Consider the following 13442-nt stretch of genomic DNA (forward strand, 5'->3'; position numbering starts at 1 on the left):
TTTACCACTGAGCCACCTTGGAAGCCCCTACATTAGGATGCTTTCCTTCAAAGATGACCCCTTGTAACAGACAACTCAGGTATAGTTATTGGCTTTGAGGGCAGTCTTCCTGGAGTGTGTACATGGAAACTAAGTTGCACAAATCCAGAGAGTAACATATACACAGAATGCAATGTAGATGATGCCCCTTGGAGGTCTTTCTCCTGGTGACTCTATTGCTTCTCACTCTCCTGATTTCACTTGTTTTTTTGTTTTTTTCTTTTTTTAACATCCAGTCTGTTTGAAGGGAGTGAGCAAAGCTTCCCTGGGAGCCTGGCGATGCATTCACAATTTTTTGTTTAGCAGAAACTATTTAGTCTGCCTTATGGTCCAAGCTGGAAGTCTCCATGTAGTACTTCTATAAAAACAATGAACTGTTTCCTTTCCCCCTCTCCCCACAAGAAAGGAGGAAAATGGTAAGGCCAGCACAGAGTCTGAAATTCTGTTAGCTACCTTTCAATGGAATGTGAGCTATCAGCAAGACAGGGCTTCAAGAACTGAGACTGTTCTAGGGGATGAGGCCACACCTGAACCAGCTGGGTACCAAACTCTTTAGGTTATAGGACCTTGAATCTCCAAAGGTGCAGAGACTTATGAGCTGAAGACTGTTTCCCAGCACTAATTCTTTTTAAATATATATATATGTATATATATTTAAATTTTTACAATGTTGTGTTGGTTTCTGCCATACAAAAACACAAATATCTATCATATGACCCAGCAACCCCACTTCTGGGCATATACTCTGAAAAAACCATAGTAGAAAAAGACATATGTACCCCAGTGTTCATAGCAGCGCTGTTTACAATAGCCAGGACATGGAAGCAACCTAGATGTCCATCTACAGATGAATGGATAAGGAAGATATGGTACATATATACAATGGAATATTATTCAGCCATAAAAGGAATGAATTTGAAACAATTCTAGTAAAGTGGATGAACCTAGAGCCTGTTACATAGAGTGAAGTAAGTCAGCACTAATTCTTTATTAGAGGCCATAATACTATGCTGCAGCCTACAGTGAAATGGTTAAACTATAAATGTCAAGTAAGACTAGCACAGGAACTTGAATGTAGATTTAATTCTTCAGAATTAGCTAATTTAAGGTCACACCTGGAAGGAGTACCTGAGAGAAGCAGTAGTAAATGGAAAAATAGTCTGGTTGCTACTCAGTAAACCCAGGGAGGCTCAAAGATGCTGAACAGGGCGGACAACCTCTTGTGGGCAGGTCAGACACACTGCTTATTGTCCATTAAAGATAAAAGCACCAGCAGGTCCATCTTTACTACTCAGAGTTGTAAAAGTTCCAAGAAAACTTAAAAAATTTAACATTAATATTCTAAATGCCATATAATGAGGTTTCTTCATGAAAGATTGTGTCCAACGCTGGTTTTCCACATGTGTTGTCCTGTGTTTATTGTGTCTCCATATTATCTTTTTGTGCTTTTTTTTTTTAAAACCTTTGTTGATCACATCAAATGTGGGATGCTGTCTCTCCATTCTGCTTTGTCTATCTCATTTTCTTTTCCTCTCTGTTCTTCCCTAATCTCCTATCTCTAATTTTACAGTCAAGAATTTGGAACAGACACAATTTTTGTAATGCATATTATGTATCTGCTAAAAGATATGAAGTCCTAAATTTAAAACAGATGAATAGATCATTTCATATTTCCTTACTTAAACGAAACAAGTTCATTTTACACATTTTACACATTTCAGGGGCCACACCTGATTTTTCTCCTAATAACAGAAGAGGAAAAAAGATGTCTCTCTCCTGACTTGGAAACACACCTAACTTGGGAACCTCATTAGAAATGGTATATATAAGTTCCATAAGCTGAAGTGGAAAAATGAATCAAAAATTCATTCTTGATCCACTCTCTCTGCCCCAATTTTTAATCTGGATTTAATTCAGCCCTGTCCTCCTATTCTGGTATTTAATTCAGTTAGGCATTAGGCTGAGAAGGGGAGGAGGGAACCGAGACTTCACAGCTGTAATTCCAGACACCTCACATGACCTATTAAACACACAGCTCTATGGAGAGAAGGGTATTAGAAGGGAACAGCTACAGTTCCTAAAAAAGATCAGATCTATGAATTTAGTAAGAACCTCAGGCCCAGCAGTGGACTCTCAGCCAAATCTGTGCTGGTAGATGGTTTGAAAAGAGAAGAAAGCTACAGAGAAAGCCCTTTCAGGAGACTGACAATTACTGTCTCGCCTTCCACTCTCACCTCCATCTGTCCACAAGGTATGGACAGCACCCTCCAGTGAATGGCAATTTCATTCTTAATCCGAGGGTTAGTTTTGAGGCTCCTACAACTTCACTTGAGTTCTTGATTAGAATTAAAGAATTTCAGAATCCTTTGAAACCACGTGATCTAATTCTCTCCTGTTGTAACTGAAAAATAGTGATGATGTAAGGACTCATTCAAAGCCAGTGAAACAGTGGCAGGGCCAAGAAGAGAAGTGAAGTGAAGTCGCTCAGTTGTGTCCAACTCTTTTCAACCCCATGAACTGTAGCCTACCAGGCTCCTCTGTCCATTGGATTTTCCAGGCAAGAGTACTGGAGTGGGTTGCCATTTCCTTCTCCAGAGGATCTTCCCAACCCAGGGATCGAACCCAGGTCTCCCGCATTGTAGGCAGACGCTTTACCATCTGAGCCACAGGGGAAGCCAAGAAGAGAACCTCACTCTTATTCTAGGTGCTATTAATATTGCATACTTTATGATATTTTGTGGAGATTAGATATGCACAGGAATATAAGACTTTCATTAAGAGTCACACTTGAAAACATAAATCTTTGGGGGAAAGTAGTTGGAGATTACTGACTGCACTTCCATCAGTCAGTAAGTTAGTTACCTGGAAATAAGAGTCAAATTAAAGGATGGGTTATCTGGGCAAATGCCAGAGACATCAGTCTTAACAGATGCTGGACAGAGGAGCCTGGTAGGCTACTTATTCCCAGAACCCAAGGCCTCTGGAGGATGGGGACCTCCATGGAAGCCATCAACCTCTGATACCTGGAGCTGTAAAGCTTCTTCCTGAAGTTCAGAAAGCAAGGCCAGAACACCTATCACTAGCCCAAGGATGAATAAATATAACTGTTAAAATATCATGGGTTTGAGGTCTAGCATCTAATACCTCCTGCCCTGCCCCCATCCCCAAAATAAAAGATGCTCAATAAACAAACACATTGGCAGAAAAGACATGCTGATAAAAGAACCAGAAGGATGAACAAAAAAACCCTAGATAATTTCCAATCTTCCCACCTTGGTCCCTTCTCAACTGGTAAATTTGAGACATGTGTGCCTGCTCAGTCACACTGGATTCTTTGCAACCCCATGGGCTGTAGCCTGCCAGGTTCCTCTGTCCATGGGATTTTCCAGGCAAGAATACTGGAGTGGGTTGCCATTTCCTTGTCCAGGGGATCTTTCCAATCCAGGGATTGAACCTGCCTCTCCTGCATTGACAGGCGGGTTCTTTACCACTGAACCACCCGGGGAGCCCAAGGACTCATCCGTTGTCCTACTCACACCTCATAGCACCTAAATAGTCCAGCTGCCCAATCACACAGCGCCCACCAGGGGTGCTAAGGGTACGAGTGGTGTTTCCTTCTTAGTCCTCACGATCCATTATTACTGCCCTTCCAAGTCCAGGGTCACAGGCAGTGGAAATTAGGTCACCTCAAGAACCTCCGCTCTCAAGGCTGGGGAGGCCAGGTCTCTCTTCGCCGCCCCTACCCAGTCATAGAACAGGAATTTTCAATTCGATGAGAGAATCGAATCAGCAAAGCCGGCGATTCGTTCGGCTTGAGGGAGGTCCGGCGAACGCTGCAATGGCGAAGCGGCCAGCAGGGGGACTTCGGGTAGGGCGGGAGGGGCCAGGAGGCGTGGTGGCCCCGCACGCGTGATAGCACGTGTGCCGGGCGCGCGGGCCGGGGCCGGCGTGTTGGGCGTGTCCCGGCCCGCGCGGGTCCCTCTTCGGCGCGTGCCGGGCGCCGTGGCCCCGCTGGCGTGGCGGGGACCCTCGGCTCGGTGGCCCAGGCGTGGGCCCGGGCGGCGGCGCGGGCGCGGCCGGTGCTCCTGCAGAGGGAGCTGTGCGCCCGGGCTGGCGCACGCACGGCGCCGCCCGCTCCCTCTTGCCGCCGCCGCCGCTGGGCCCGCCCGCCGGGGAGGGGCTCCGGGCCTCGCCGACAGCTGCTTCCTGCTTCCCGCACGTCCTCGCCGCCGCGCAGCCGGTCCGGTCCTGAGTCCCGGCCGAGAGTCCCGGCCGAGAGCAGCCCGTCGCCGCCGTCGCCTTCCCGGCACCCGCCTCGCCCCGCGGCCCGCTCGCGCCCGCCCCAGAGCCCACGCCGCCCCTGCGCGTCCCCGGCCATGCTGTCCTTCCAGTACCCCGACGTGTACCGCGACGAGACCGCTGTGAGTACCCAGCGGCGCCTGGCCCACGACCCGCCGCCCCTCACCCTCTGCGGCCCCTCGCCCCCTGCTCTCCCCTCCCCCTCGGCCTTTGTTTGCGAGACCCGGCTGGGGGTTCCCGGCTCCTCCCGAGGCGCGGGGGCCCTGGTGGCCGTCACCCTCCGCCCGCTGGCGGCGGAGCCGGTGGTCAGCCGCCGCTGGACCACTTCCCAAGATCATCGGGGTCAAGGGCGAACACGCAGGTGGGCGTGGGCGTCTGGAGAGAGTGGGAAGGCAGGACGTGTCACTGCGTTTTTGCTTGGAGGAGGCTCTTGCTTAAATATGGTGGTAGGAGAAAGTGTGGATGTGTGTAGATGATGTCCAGTTATAAGACAAAAGCAAACTTTTTCAACTCACAAATTAAAAATACTTAGAGTTGAAGTTCATTCATTCGATTTTTAAAACGTGTGTGGAGCGCTTCCCCCTGCCGGGTGCTGGCGGCGGGCGCTGGGGATGCAGGGCGGAGATAGAGTCCGTGGAAGATGGGGCAGGGCCCCGTGATGTGCCGGTGCTGATCCGCGTGTTCCTAAACCAGAGCAGAGTCGGCGGGGGCCAGAGGAGGCCTTAGAAGAGGAGAGGGTGGCCTTTGCAGAATGAAGTTTTGCCTAGGGCAGGGCTTACCCACCATTTCCCTCAGTTTGTAGATAACCTCAGAGTCACTGTGGAGATCCTGTGGGTGGAGTTCTGGGCAGAACCTTTTTTTCTCTTTTTTTTGCGTGTAAAAATTAGTTTGGCATCTTAGGAACTGGATTAAATCCAAATGTTGTGGGCATAATTCTCGTAGGAATAGCCAAATTCCTCAGATGACTTAAAATAGAGTTGGAATAAAAAGATTTTTGTATAATACAGTTCTAGATTTTTTCTGCTTGCTTTGACCTGATTTGTGCCTGAAGTCTGTACTTTAAAGCACTTCTCATTTTGAGGTAAAGGGTTCTGGGGCTTTAGAGCAAAGGATGTAAGGGTTGTTTTAAATTAAGACTTCCAAGTGGTACTAATGCATTCATGGTTTCTTTGACCTGTGGCCATCTGGTAACCATGTTTTCTCCGTCTGTTCAGCTGTTTGCTTATTAAATTTACTCCCCCAAGAATCCCTATCTCTGTGGTTCAAGAGTTGTTTCCTTTGTGCAACAGGAGTAACGTGATCCAGCGGGAATGGAAAGGGGATAGACCAAGTAAGAAGACCTGAGTGCTAGTTGTGGCTTTATCACTCCCTCCCTGGATGCCCTTTGGCAGATCCCTTGCCTGTTACAGGCCTCCTCTTCCCTGAATGAACTATTACGCTGGCTTGGCTAACAACAGAGTTTACTTGCTTCAGTAGTAAAAGTATCAATCGTTCGTTCATTCAGGTGATGCCCTGGCCCTGCCGTGTGCCAAACATGAGTAATGGTAACGCATAAATATCTTGGTTTGGTTTTTGAGGATCTCTGAGTTTTCAGGAGAGATACAATTATAACATTTGATAAGTACTGTTTTAGATTTGTTTTATTTAAATGGGGGAGGGGTGCTTCTTCCGTAACTTTTCACTTTTGGGGTTACCAAAACTCTGCAGTTCACCTAATCTGTGTTTAACCATTCTTGAAAGGGTGAAGTGAGGATTTCCTGAAGATGTCAGAAAGATTATGAACAATTAACTGAAAAGAGTATACCGTGGATTTTAATACTCTGCAGTTCTTTTGCATCAGAGGAGTCGTGATCAGCCTCAAGGCTGAGGAAATGTAGCGCTTGGTCCAACCTGGACCCTGTAGATCACCCAGGTTACTTGTCCCAGCCCTGACAGCCTGTGGGCAGTGTCTTTTTCCTGTGACAAAGTCCTGATTACTAACGCAGGCTTGACTTAGGCATTTACTCAAATGGTAGCCTTGATTTCTAGGATGGGTTTGTTTTTCTCCAGCAGTGCTAGCCATTGCCGTAGCTCTGTCTGTCTCCCTTGAGCGTCTTCCAGCCGTGCACTCAGCAGTCTCCTGCTGAACCGTGGGCTTGGAGCTTGCAGTCCCATTGGATCCACTTCTGCATTAGCTAGCAGATTTTTGGAAACCATGCTGTTCCAGTGTGATCCTGTGGCCCATCCCCCGAGAGCGTTGCCCTCAGGGAATTTAGGCCTGCAGTGGCAGAGTGTGCAGGATGAGTGGAAAACACCGAGGAGAATGGCATTAATTTTCGTCAGGAGGTAGAGACAGTATGAGAATTGAGGCTGGAAGTTGGTCAGTTGGTTAAGGTTGAAAGGATATTCCTGGTCATGTGACTTAAAGTCATAGTTATGTAGGGCCGGACAGTCATGGAACTGCGTCTGTTTGGGGATGGCAGGAAGGCCATTGTGACCAGAACATCTTGGGTGTAAGCTTGGATGGCGGCTGGAAAGGGAAGATAAGATGGGGCCAGGTTTGATGGGCTCTGCCTGCTGTGTGTACAAATGTGCATTTGGCAGCAGGCAAACTATTGACTAATACAGTGAAATATTCATAGTGATAATGTCTTATCAGAACTCCCTTTTTAAAGCGTCTTTGGAAAATATGGAATGGTTTGCGAACTTTAATCAGATGGGAAAATCAGGTACTATATAGCTTGAGTGCAGGGGATGTGGCTTGTGAGATCACCCCATTTGTAGGCTACGCTCTTATAAAAGAAAAATGTAGGGGCCAGGTGGATGGGGGGAGGGCACTTGGCTCCTGGGATTGTCCTGGAGAGAATCTGTTTCTTCTCCTGGTTAGAAATGCCTGCTCAGTAACTGACTTCAGTCTGCTTTAGATTATAAGGCAGGTACGGGAAGTTGGGGCTGTTTGCTCAGAGGTGAACACCATTCAGTAGGCAGTCCAGTGTAGGGTGCGCTGGGTTCTGAGTAAAGGTCCAGCTGTGCCCTTGCCAATTCACAACTGGTCTGCTTCATTAGCAAAAGGTCAAGTCCTCCGGCTTTGGGGGCTGCTCAAGATGGGATCACTGCTCTCCCTCCGGCTTGTTAACCATCTGACCCTTGTCAGCTGCTTTAACTATGTCCAGCTTCAGTTTCCTCATCTGGAAAAATGAGTTGATGGTAGCCTTACAGTGAGGACCAGATCAGATAAACGTGGCTATGGCACAATGTTTAGCTCACAGCAGATCTACAGCCTTCACCCTGCCAATCTCTGAATTGCATTCTGCGGCTGTGAAGTAGGAATATAATCAGCTCTCTTACAAAGGTGCTTTAAAACATCAGGCACAGCAGTATGGATATTCAGCAGCCGTTCATTGCTTTGGGTCTAGCACGTGGCAGCACTTTCACTTAGTCATAAAACTAAGATTTGCTGTTAATCTTTCCCCCTTTGTTAAGTTTCTGGATATGTCTGAGTTTTAGTAGCATCAGCAAATTTGGAAAACTCAGCAGTGGCCACAGGACTGGAAAAGGTCAGTTTTCATTCCAATCCCAAAGAAAGGCAATGCCAAAGAATGCTCAAACTACCACACAATTGCACTCATCTCACACGCTAGTAAAGTAATGCTCAAAATTCTTCAAGCCAGGCTTCAACAGTACATGAACCATGAACTTCCAGATGTTCAAGCTGGATTTAGAAAAGGAAGAGAAACCAGAGATCAAATTGCCAACATCTGCTGGATCATCAAAAAAGCAAGAGAGTTCCAGAAAAGTATTTACTTCTGTTTTATTGACTATGCCAATATGCCTTTGACTGTGTGGACCACAACAAACTCTGGAAACTTCTTAAAGAGATGGGAATATCAGACCGCCTGACCTGCCTCTTCAGAAATCTGTATTCAGGTCAGGAAGCAACAGTTAGAACTGGACTTAACAACAGACTGGTTCCAAATAGGGAAAGGAGTACGTCAAGGCTGTATATTGTCACCCTGCTTATTTAACTTATATGAAGAGTACATCATGTGAAATGCTGGGCTGGATGAAGCACAAGCTGGAATCAAGATTGCCAGGAGAAATATCAATAACCTCAGATATGCAGATGACACCACCCTTATGGCAGAATGTGAAGAAGAACTAAAGAGCCTCTTGATGAAAGTGAAAGAGGAGAACTAAAAGTTGGCTTAAAGTTCAATATTCAGAAAACTAAGATCATAGCATCTGGGTCCGTCACTTCATGGCAAATAGATGGGAAAACAGTAAAAACAGTGACAGACTATTTTTGGGGGCTCCAAAATCACTGCAGATGGTGACTGAAGCCATGAAATTAAAAAATGCTTGCTCCTTGGAACGAAAGTTATGACCAACCTAGACAGCATATTAAAAAGCAGAGATATTACACTGCCAACAAAGGTCCGTCTAGTCAAAGCTGTTGTTTTTCTAGTAGTCATGTATGGATGTGAGAGTTGGACTGTAAAGAAAGCTGAGCGCCAATGAATTGATGCTTTTGAACTGTGGTGTCGGAGAAGACTCTTGAGAGTCCTTTGGACTGCAGGAAGATCCAACCATTCCAACCTGAAGGAAATCAGTCCTGAATATTCATTGGAAGGACTGATGCTGAAGCTGAAACTCCAATACTTTGGCCACCTGATGGGAAGAAATGAGTCATCTGAAAAGACCCCGATGCTGCTGGGAAAGATTGAAGGCAGGAGGAGAAGGGGACGACAGAGGATGAGATGGTTGGATGGCATCCCCAACTCAATGGACATGAGTGTGAGTAAACTCCAGGAGTTGGTGATGGACAGGGAGACCTGGAGTGCTGCGATTCATAGGGTCGCAGAGAGTCGGACACGACTGAGTGACTGAACTGAACTGAACTGAATTGAGGGACGTTTTTAGTGTCTGGTCCATTCCTTCTGAGGAATATTTGGGGGAAAGCTGTTTGCAGATTGTTTTGAGTCTCAGCTCTGATTCTGAACTCAGTACGGCCCTGGGCATGTTGCCATCTTGTGCTTGACATTGCTCCTAAAAAGACTGGGTTGGAAGATCTTGCACAATTTTACATTTTTTTGATTCCTATTGTCAGAGAAAAGATGGTTGTTACTGTAAGCATGGTGTTTTACAACCATTTCAAGGTGTGTAAAATGTAAGAGACTTGCAGATGAGAAAACAAGACAGAAAACCTTTTCTTCAGTGGTGATAATCAGCTACAATTTAGAGAGGCTTTTGGTAAGGATTGAAAATTGATAATTTTAGGAAGACTCGTCGGGAAGGCTTTCATCTGGTTTTGTGTGCCTTGCACTTGTTGGTCATTATTTGCTGGGCAGTCCTTGTGTTCCAGCTCAGTTGCCTGTCCTTCTAGGTGTGCGTGTCCCCAGGTACTGTCTCCCCAGCACCAGATGAGGACAGATGCTGACCCCTTGCGGAAAGCCAGGGGTCTGAGGCTTGGGAGAGAGTCTCAGTTGACCAACAGCCACAGTGGAATTTTGATAAACAGTAGAAACAGCAGGTTTTCCTTTTCCAGGAGAGTGTTTGCTTTCCTTAGGGACTAGCCCTTACCTTCTGGTATTACAGAATAAAACCGAGGAGACAGGTGCAAAATATCTGAGACACTGGTTGTCTTCCAGACAACTGCACACAGGAAGCCTCAAATGGAACGTTGTTCAGTTGTTGAGAGAGACTTGATTGGAAAGACGTTGTCCATGTGGTTTCATTTGATTAGATTAATCACATTACTGTGTTATTGGGGTATCTATCTGTTGGTAGTTTCTTTGGGCATAATCACCTGGGGAGTGGTGACTTCAGTTGGTCTTCCAGACTCAGTCAGTCTCTGAGGCCAGGCCCACTCAGGAATTGGGTTTTCCAAAAGTTCCCACGAGGGGGCTCCCGAAGGCATCCCCTCAGCCAGGCTGTCCTGGCAGTCAGCAGTTTTATCTCATCAAATATCAGGGTAGTCTGAATGCATGATACCTTTGTGCCTCTTTTCCTACACAGTGAAAGAAAGCATTTCATACCAGTACATTGAACAGAATAGAGGCTTCAGTTGTAGAAATGTTCTCTCATTGCATGAAAGTCAGCTTTCTCTGACTTCAGTGAGCATCATTACACGTTCGTTAACTTGCTTTTTGGTAGTTTAGACTTAAAGGCAAAACTGATCATATTGTACATTGTTGGGAGATTTCCTAAGCATCTGTAAGCTTAGCCAGAACAGGGCAGTGCACCCGTGTGTGATGGCTCCCGCCCAAGCGGGCCCTTCCGGTGTCCCCACTGCATTGTGTCATTCAGCCCTTGGCCACCAACAACACATTTTCAAGTTTCTTTAACACAGTGGCAGGCCTTTGTCTTGTGTTGTACAGACAGAGCTGTTCCTATTCTGACCTTTCATCTCTCCTCCTGCTCCAGCTAAAATGTTCTTTTCATTAAGGGTGGTTTGACACCTTTGAGAACCTGCCAACTTCGGTTCATGTGGTAATTTGGGCAGACACGTTGCCAGTGAGCCAACTGGGCTATTTCAGACCGCCCCTTTCCTATCTCCGTCACATTCTGAAAGTAGTGATGTAGTTGGGGTTAGACACTAGTTACCTAATACCGCACTTTGTCTTTTGCAGGTACAGGATTATCATGGGCATAAAATCTGTGACCCTTACGCTTGGCTCGAAGACCCAGACAGCGAGCAGACGAAGGTAAATGAGGGCTTATGATGAAAGAGAAGGTGGTCTTCATAGCTCAGACCAAACCATAAACATCAGTAACTGTGGCTTTTCCCTCCTAGTATTATCCTGTGTTGTCTGCAGTGGGACGATGAATAGACCTGTTATACTACCAGTCTCTGTGAAATGATTCGTGAGAAACGGTGAAAGTGTTTTTAGTCCCATAGACGATCACACAGCTGTTTTGAATAGTGTTTATGAACTATAAGAACACTGATGAACCAGCTGTTTGAAATGAAAAGTATTTGAAAAAAGGAAAACAAATTTTTACCGAAGAAAAATAAAAACTTAGAATAATTTTGTGAAGAAAAAAATTGCCTAATACATTTTTTCCCAAAGGAAAGAAAATATATTGAAGAAGTAGTACCAAGTCTTGAAAACTGAATGCTGGTCTTAGATTATTTATTGATTTTAATGCAACAACAATACAACAACTAAATTATAAGTAAACTGAATTCTCAGTATCTTTTTATATTTTATAAAGGGATGAAGGGGAGAATTTTCTACTCTGTCTAAAAATATTCTTTTGGAGAAACATGTAGTATTTTGAGCCAAAGTCTCATTTTGTTAATGAAGCTTACCCCTAAGTGCGATGTCTGATGGTTGCTATTTTCCTTCTTGGAGTATCCAGGGCTTGTCATTTGAGATTCATTATTTACATATGCTGTATGTAGTTAAGTTTGCTTGGATGAGGGAGTGGTGTTTCTCCAATCCACTCCGAGTTCTTTGACTTTTTTATTTATAGCCATATTAACTTAGTATATAAAAATATGTATACAGTTTCTAATATCCTCAGCACTCCAGAAGTTTGAGCTTCTTTAGAATCCCAGAGTACATTTCCTATTTTAAAACAAAAAAACAGAAAAAGTTAATGCCTGCTGAGTGGTTTTCTAGGCCAGCTCCTAAAAGCCTATGTCTTAGCTGTTCTTGTATCTTGTGGTCTCTGCAACTGTATGTATCAGTGTTCCCTGGAGAACTGAACTCTGATTTCCAAGACAATTCGGATTTTCCAAGAAGGCATTCCCTCCTGATGTGGACCTGGCCAGTGGGATTGGGGTGCTTTCCTTCACGCCCACCCCCATTCCCTGTCCCACACTCCTGCGGCCCTTTCACGCTCCCTGGTCAGTGGGTTGCAAACTCTACTGCCTTCATGTTCTTAGGGAAAAGCTTCACCAGGAGTGGAGTGGAGTGAAGGGCTTAGCCAGGCACGATGTTACATGGAAAACGAGACAGCAGAAGCAGGAAGGGGTTGCTTCTGCTGGAGTAAATCCCATGTCAACTTGTCCTTCTTCCTCCATTCCCAAGGCACTAGCTTGCCTGCTTCTCTTTCTGCCACCCTTGGCAGTTCTTCATGGCAAGCATTTCTCTTCTCCTCTGCCCACTGCAGAAACTTAAAACTTCTTCCCTGTCCTTTGTCCTCGAAGTAAGCACACCCCCATTTTGAGTTTTTCTCGTGGTTTTTTACTTGTATCTGTACTCCCTCATTCTCACGCTTTCCCCGTTCCCTTCAAGAAAGACAGAGGTCTCATGGGTGAGGATGTCTGATGTTTGGGTTTTCATTTTTCTTTGGTGAAGCAGTGAGTTTTAGAGGTTGGTGGGGAGCAAATGAGAAACCAATGGGTGACTGGAGGAGCGGGCAGAGGCTCCAGCTCTGCAGCTGAGGCTAGGAGGGGCAGGGGCAGGGCTGCGTCCTCTCCTCGACCCTGCCACAGACAACCTTGGTCCTCCAACTTTGGACTGGACTGAGACGGATTGAGCCTGGAAACAGAGGGTCACAGGTAGTCACATAGCCTATAGTGGATGGAGAGCAGAAGAGAAGGAGATGAACTTCCTGTGTATCTCTGGAAAACTGCCCCCAAGGACTGTCTCTATGCTGATTCCTTTGTCTAAGGAATTGGGTACAACCTGGATTTCTGCAGCCTTTGATGGGGATTGAGTGATTGAGCTATGTGAGAATGGCCCAGTTTTTGTTTACATGTTAATGCATGCGCATTTTGCTATGCCTTATTTGATGATGTCTGGTCCTGTGGTTGACAAGCCACTTAACTATAGTAGGTAAAACTTTGCTAATTAGTAATCTTCTAGTCAGCATTGGATAGACGCCAATGACACTGGTATATACACTGTTATTTTCATGGTGTGTATTTAATAATAGATGTTTACTGTGTGCTGGGCGCTTCAGTGGTAGCTTTGCATACCCTTTCTCAAATCCTGAAATAGATCTTTTTCTTTTCCCCATTTCACAGATGAAGAAACTGAGTTTGAATGATTAAATAGCATGTCCAAGGTCACTCAGCTTATGAGTGGAATCAGGTGGTCCAGGTGGTTATAAACTTCACATTAAAGAAATGATAAAAAATCAAAGACTCTGGGTGTAGTAGCTCTGGGAACGCA

At 45.7% G+C, this 13442-nt stretch overlaps 1 protein-coding gene across 1 annotated transcript in view; it reads left to right on the plus strand.

Annotated features, from left to right (window-relative positions):
• The first annotated feature begins 3993 nt into the window (after positions 1-3993).
• Positions 3994-13442, plus strand: part of LOC122685409 (prolyl endopeptidase) — a 136402-nt gene continuing 126953 nt past the window's right edge. The window contains exons 1-2 of the mRNA XM_043890182.1: positions 3994-4460; positions 10947-11021. Of these exons, the coding sequence (XP_043746117.1) occupies positions 4416-4460; positions 10947-11021 (120 nt within the window). The 5' untranslated portion in view covers positions 3994-4415. The remainder of the gene's footprint in view (positions 4461-10946; positions 11022-13442) is intronic.

The sequence above is a fragment of the Cervus elaphus genome, chromosome 28 (assembly GCF_910594005.1).
Source record: "Cervus elaphus chromosome 28, mCerEla1.1, whole genome shotgun sequence".
NCBI classification, from domain to species: domain Eukaryota; kingdom Metazoa; phylum Chordata; class Mammalia; order Artiodactyla; family Cervidae; genus Cervus; species Cervus elaphus.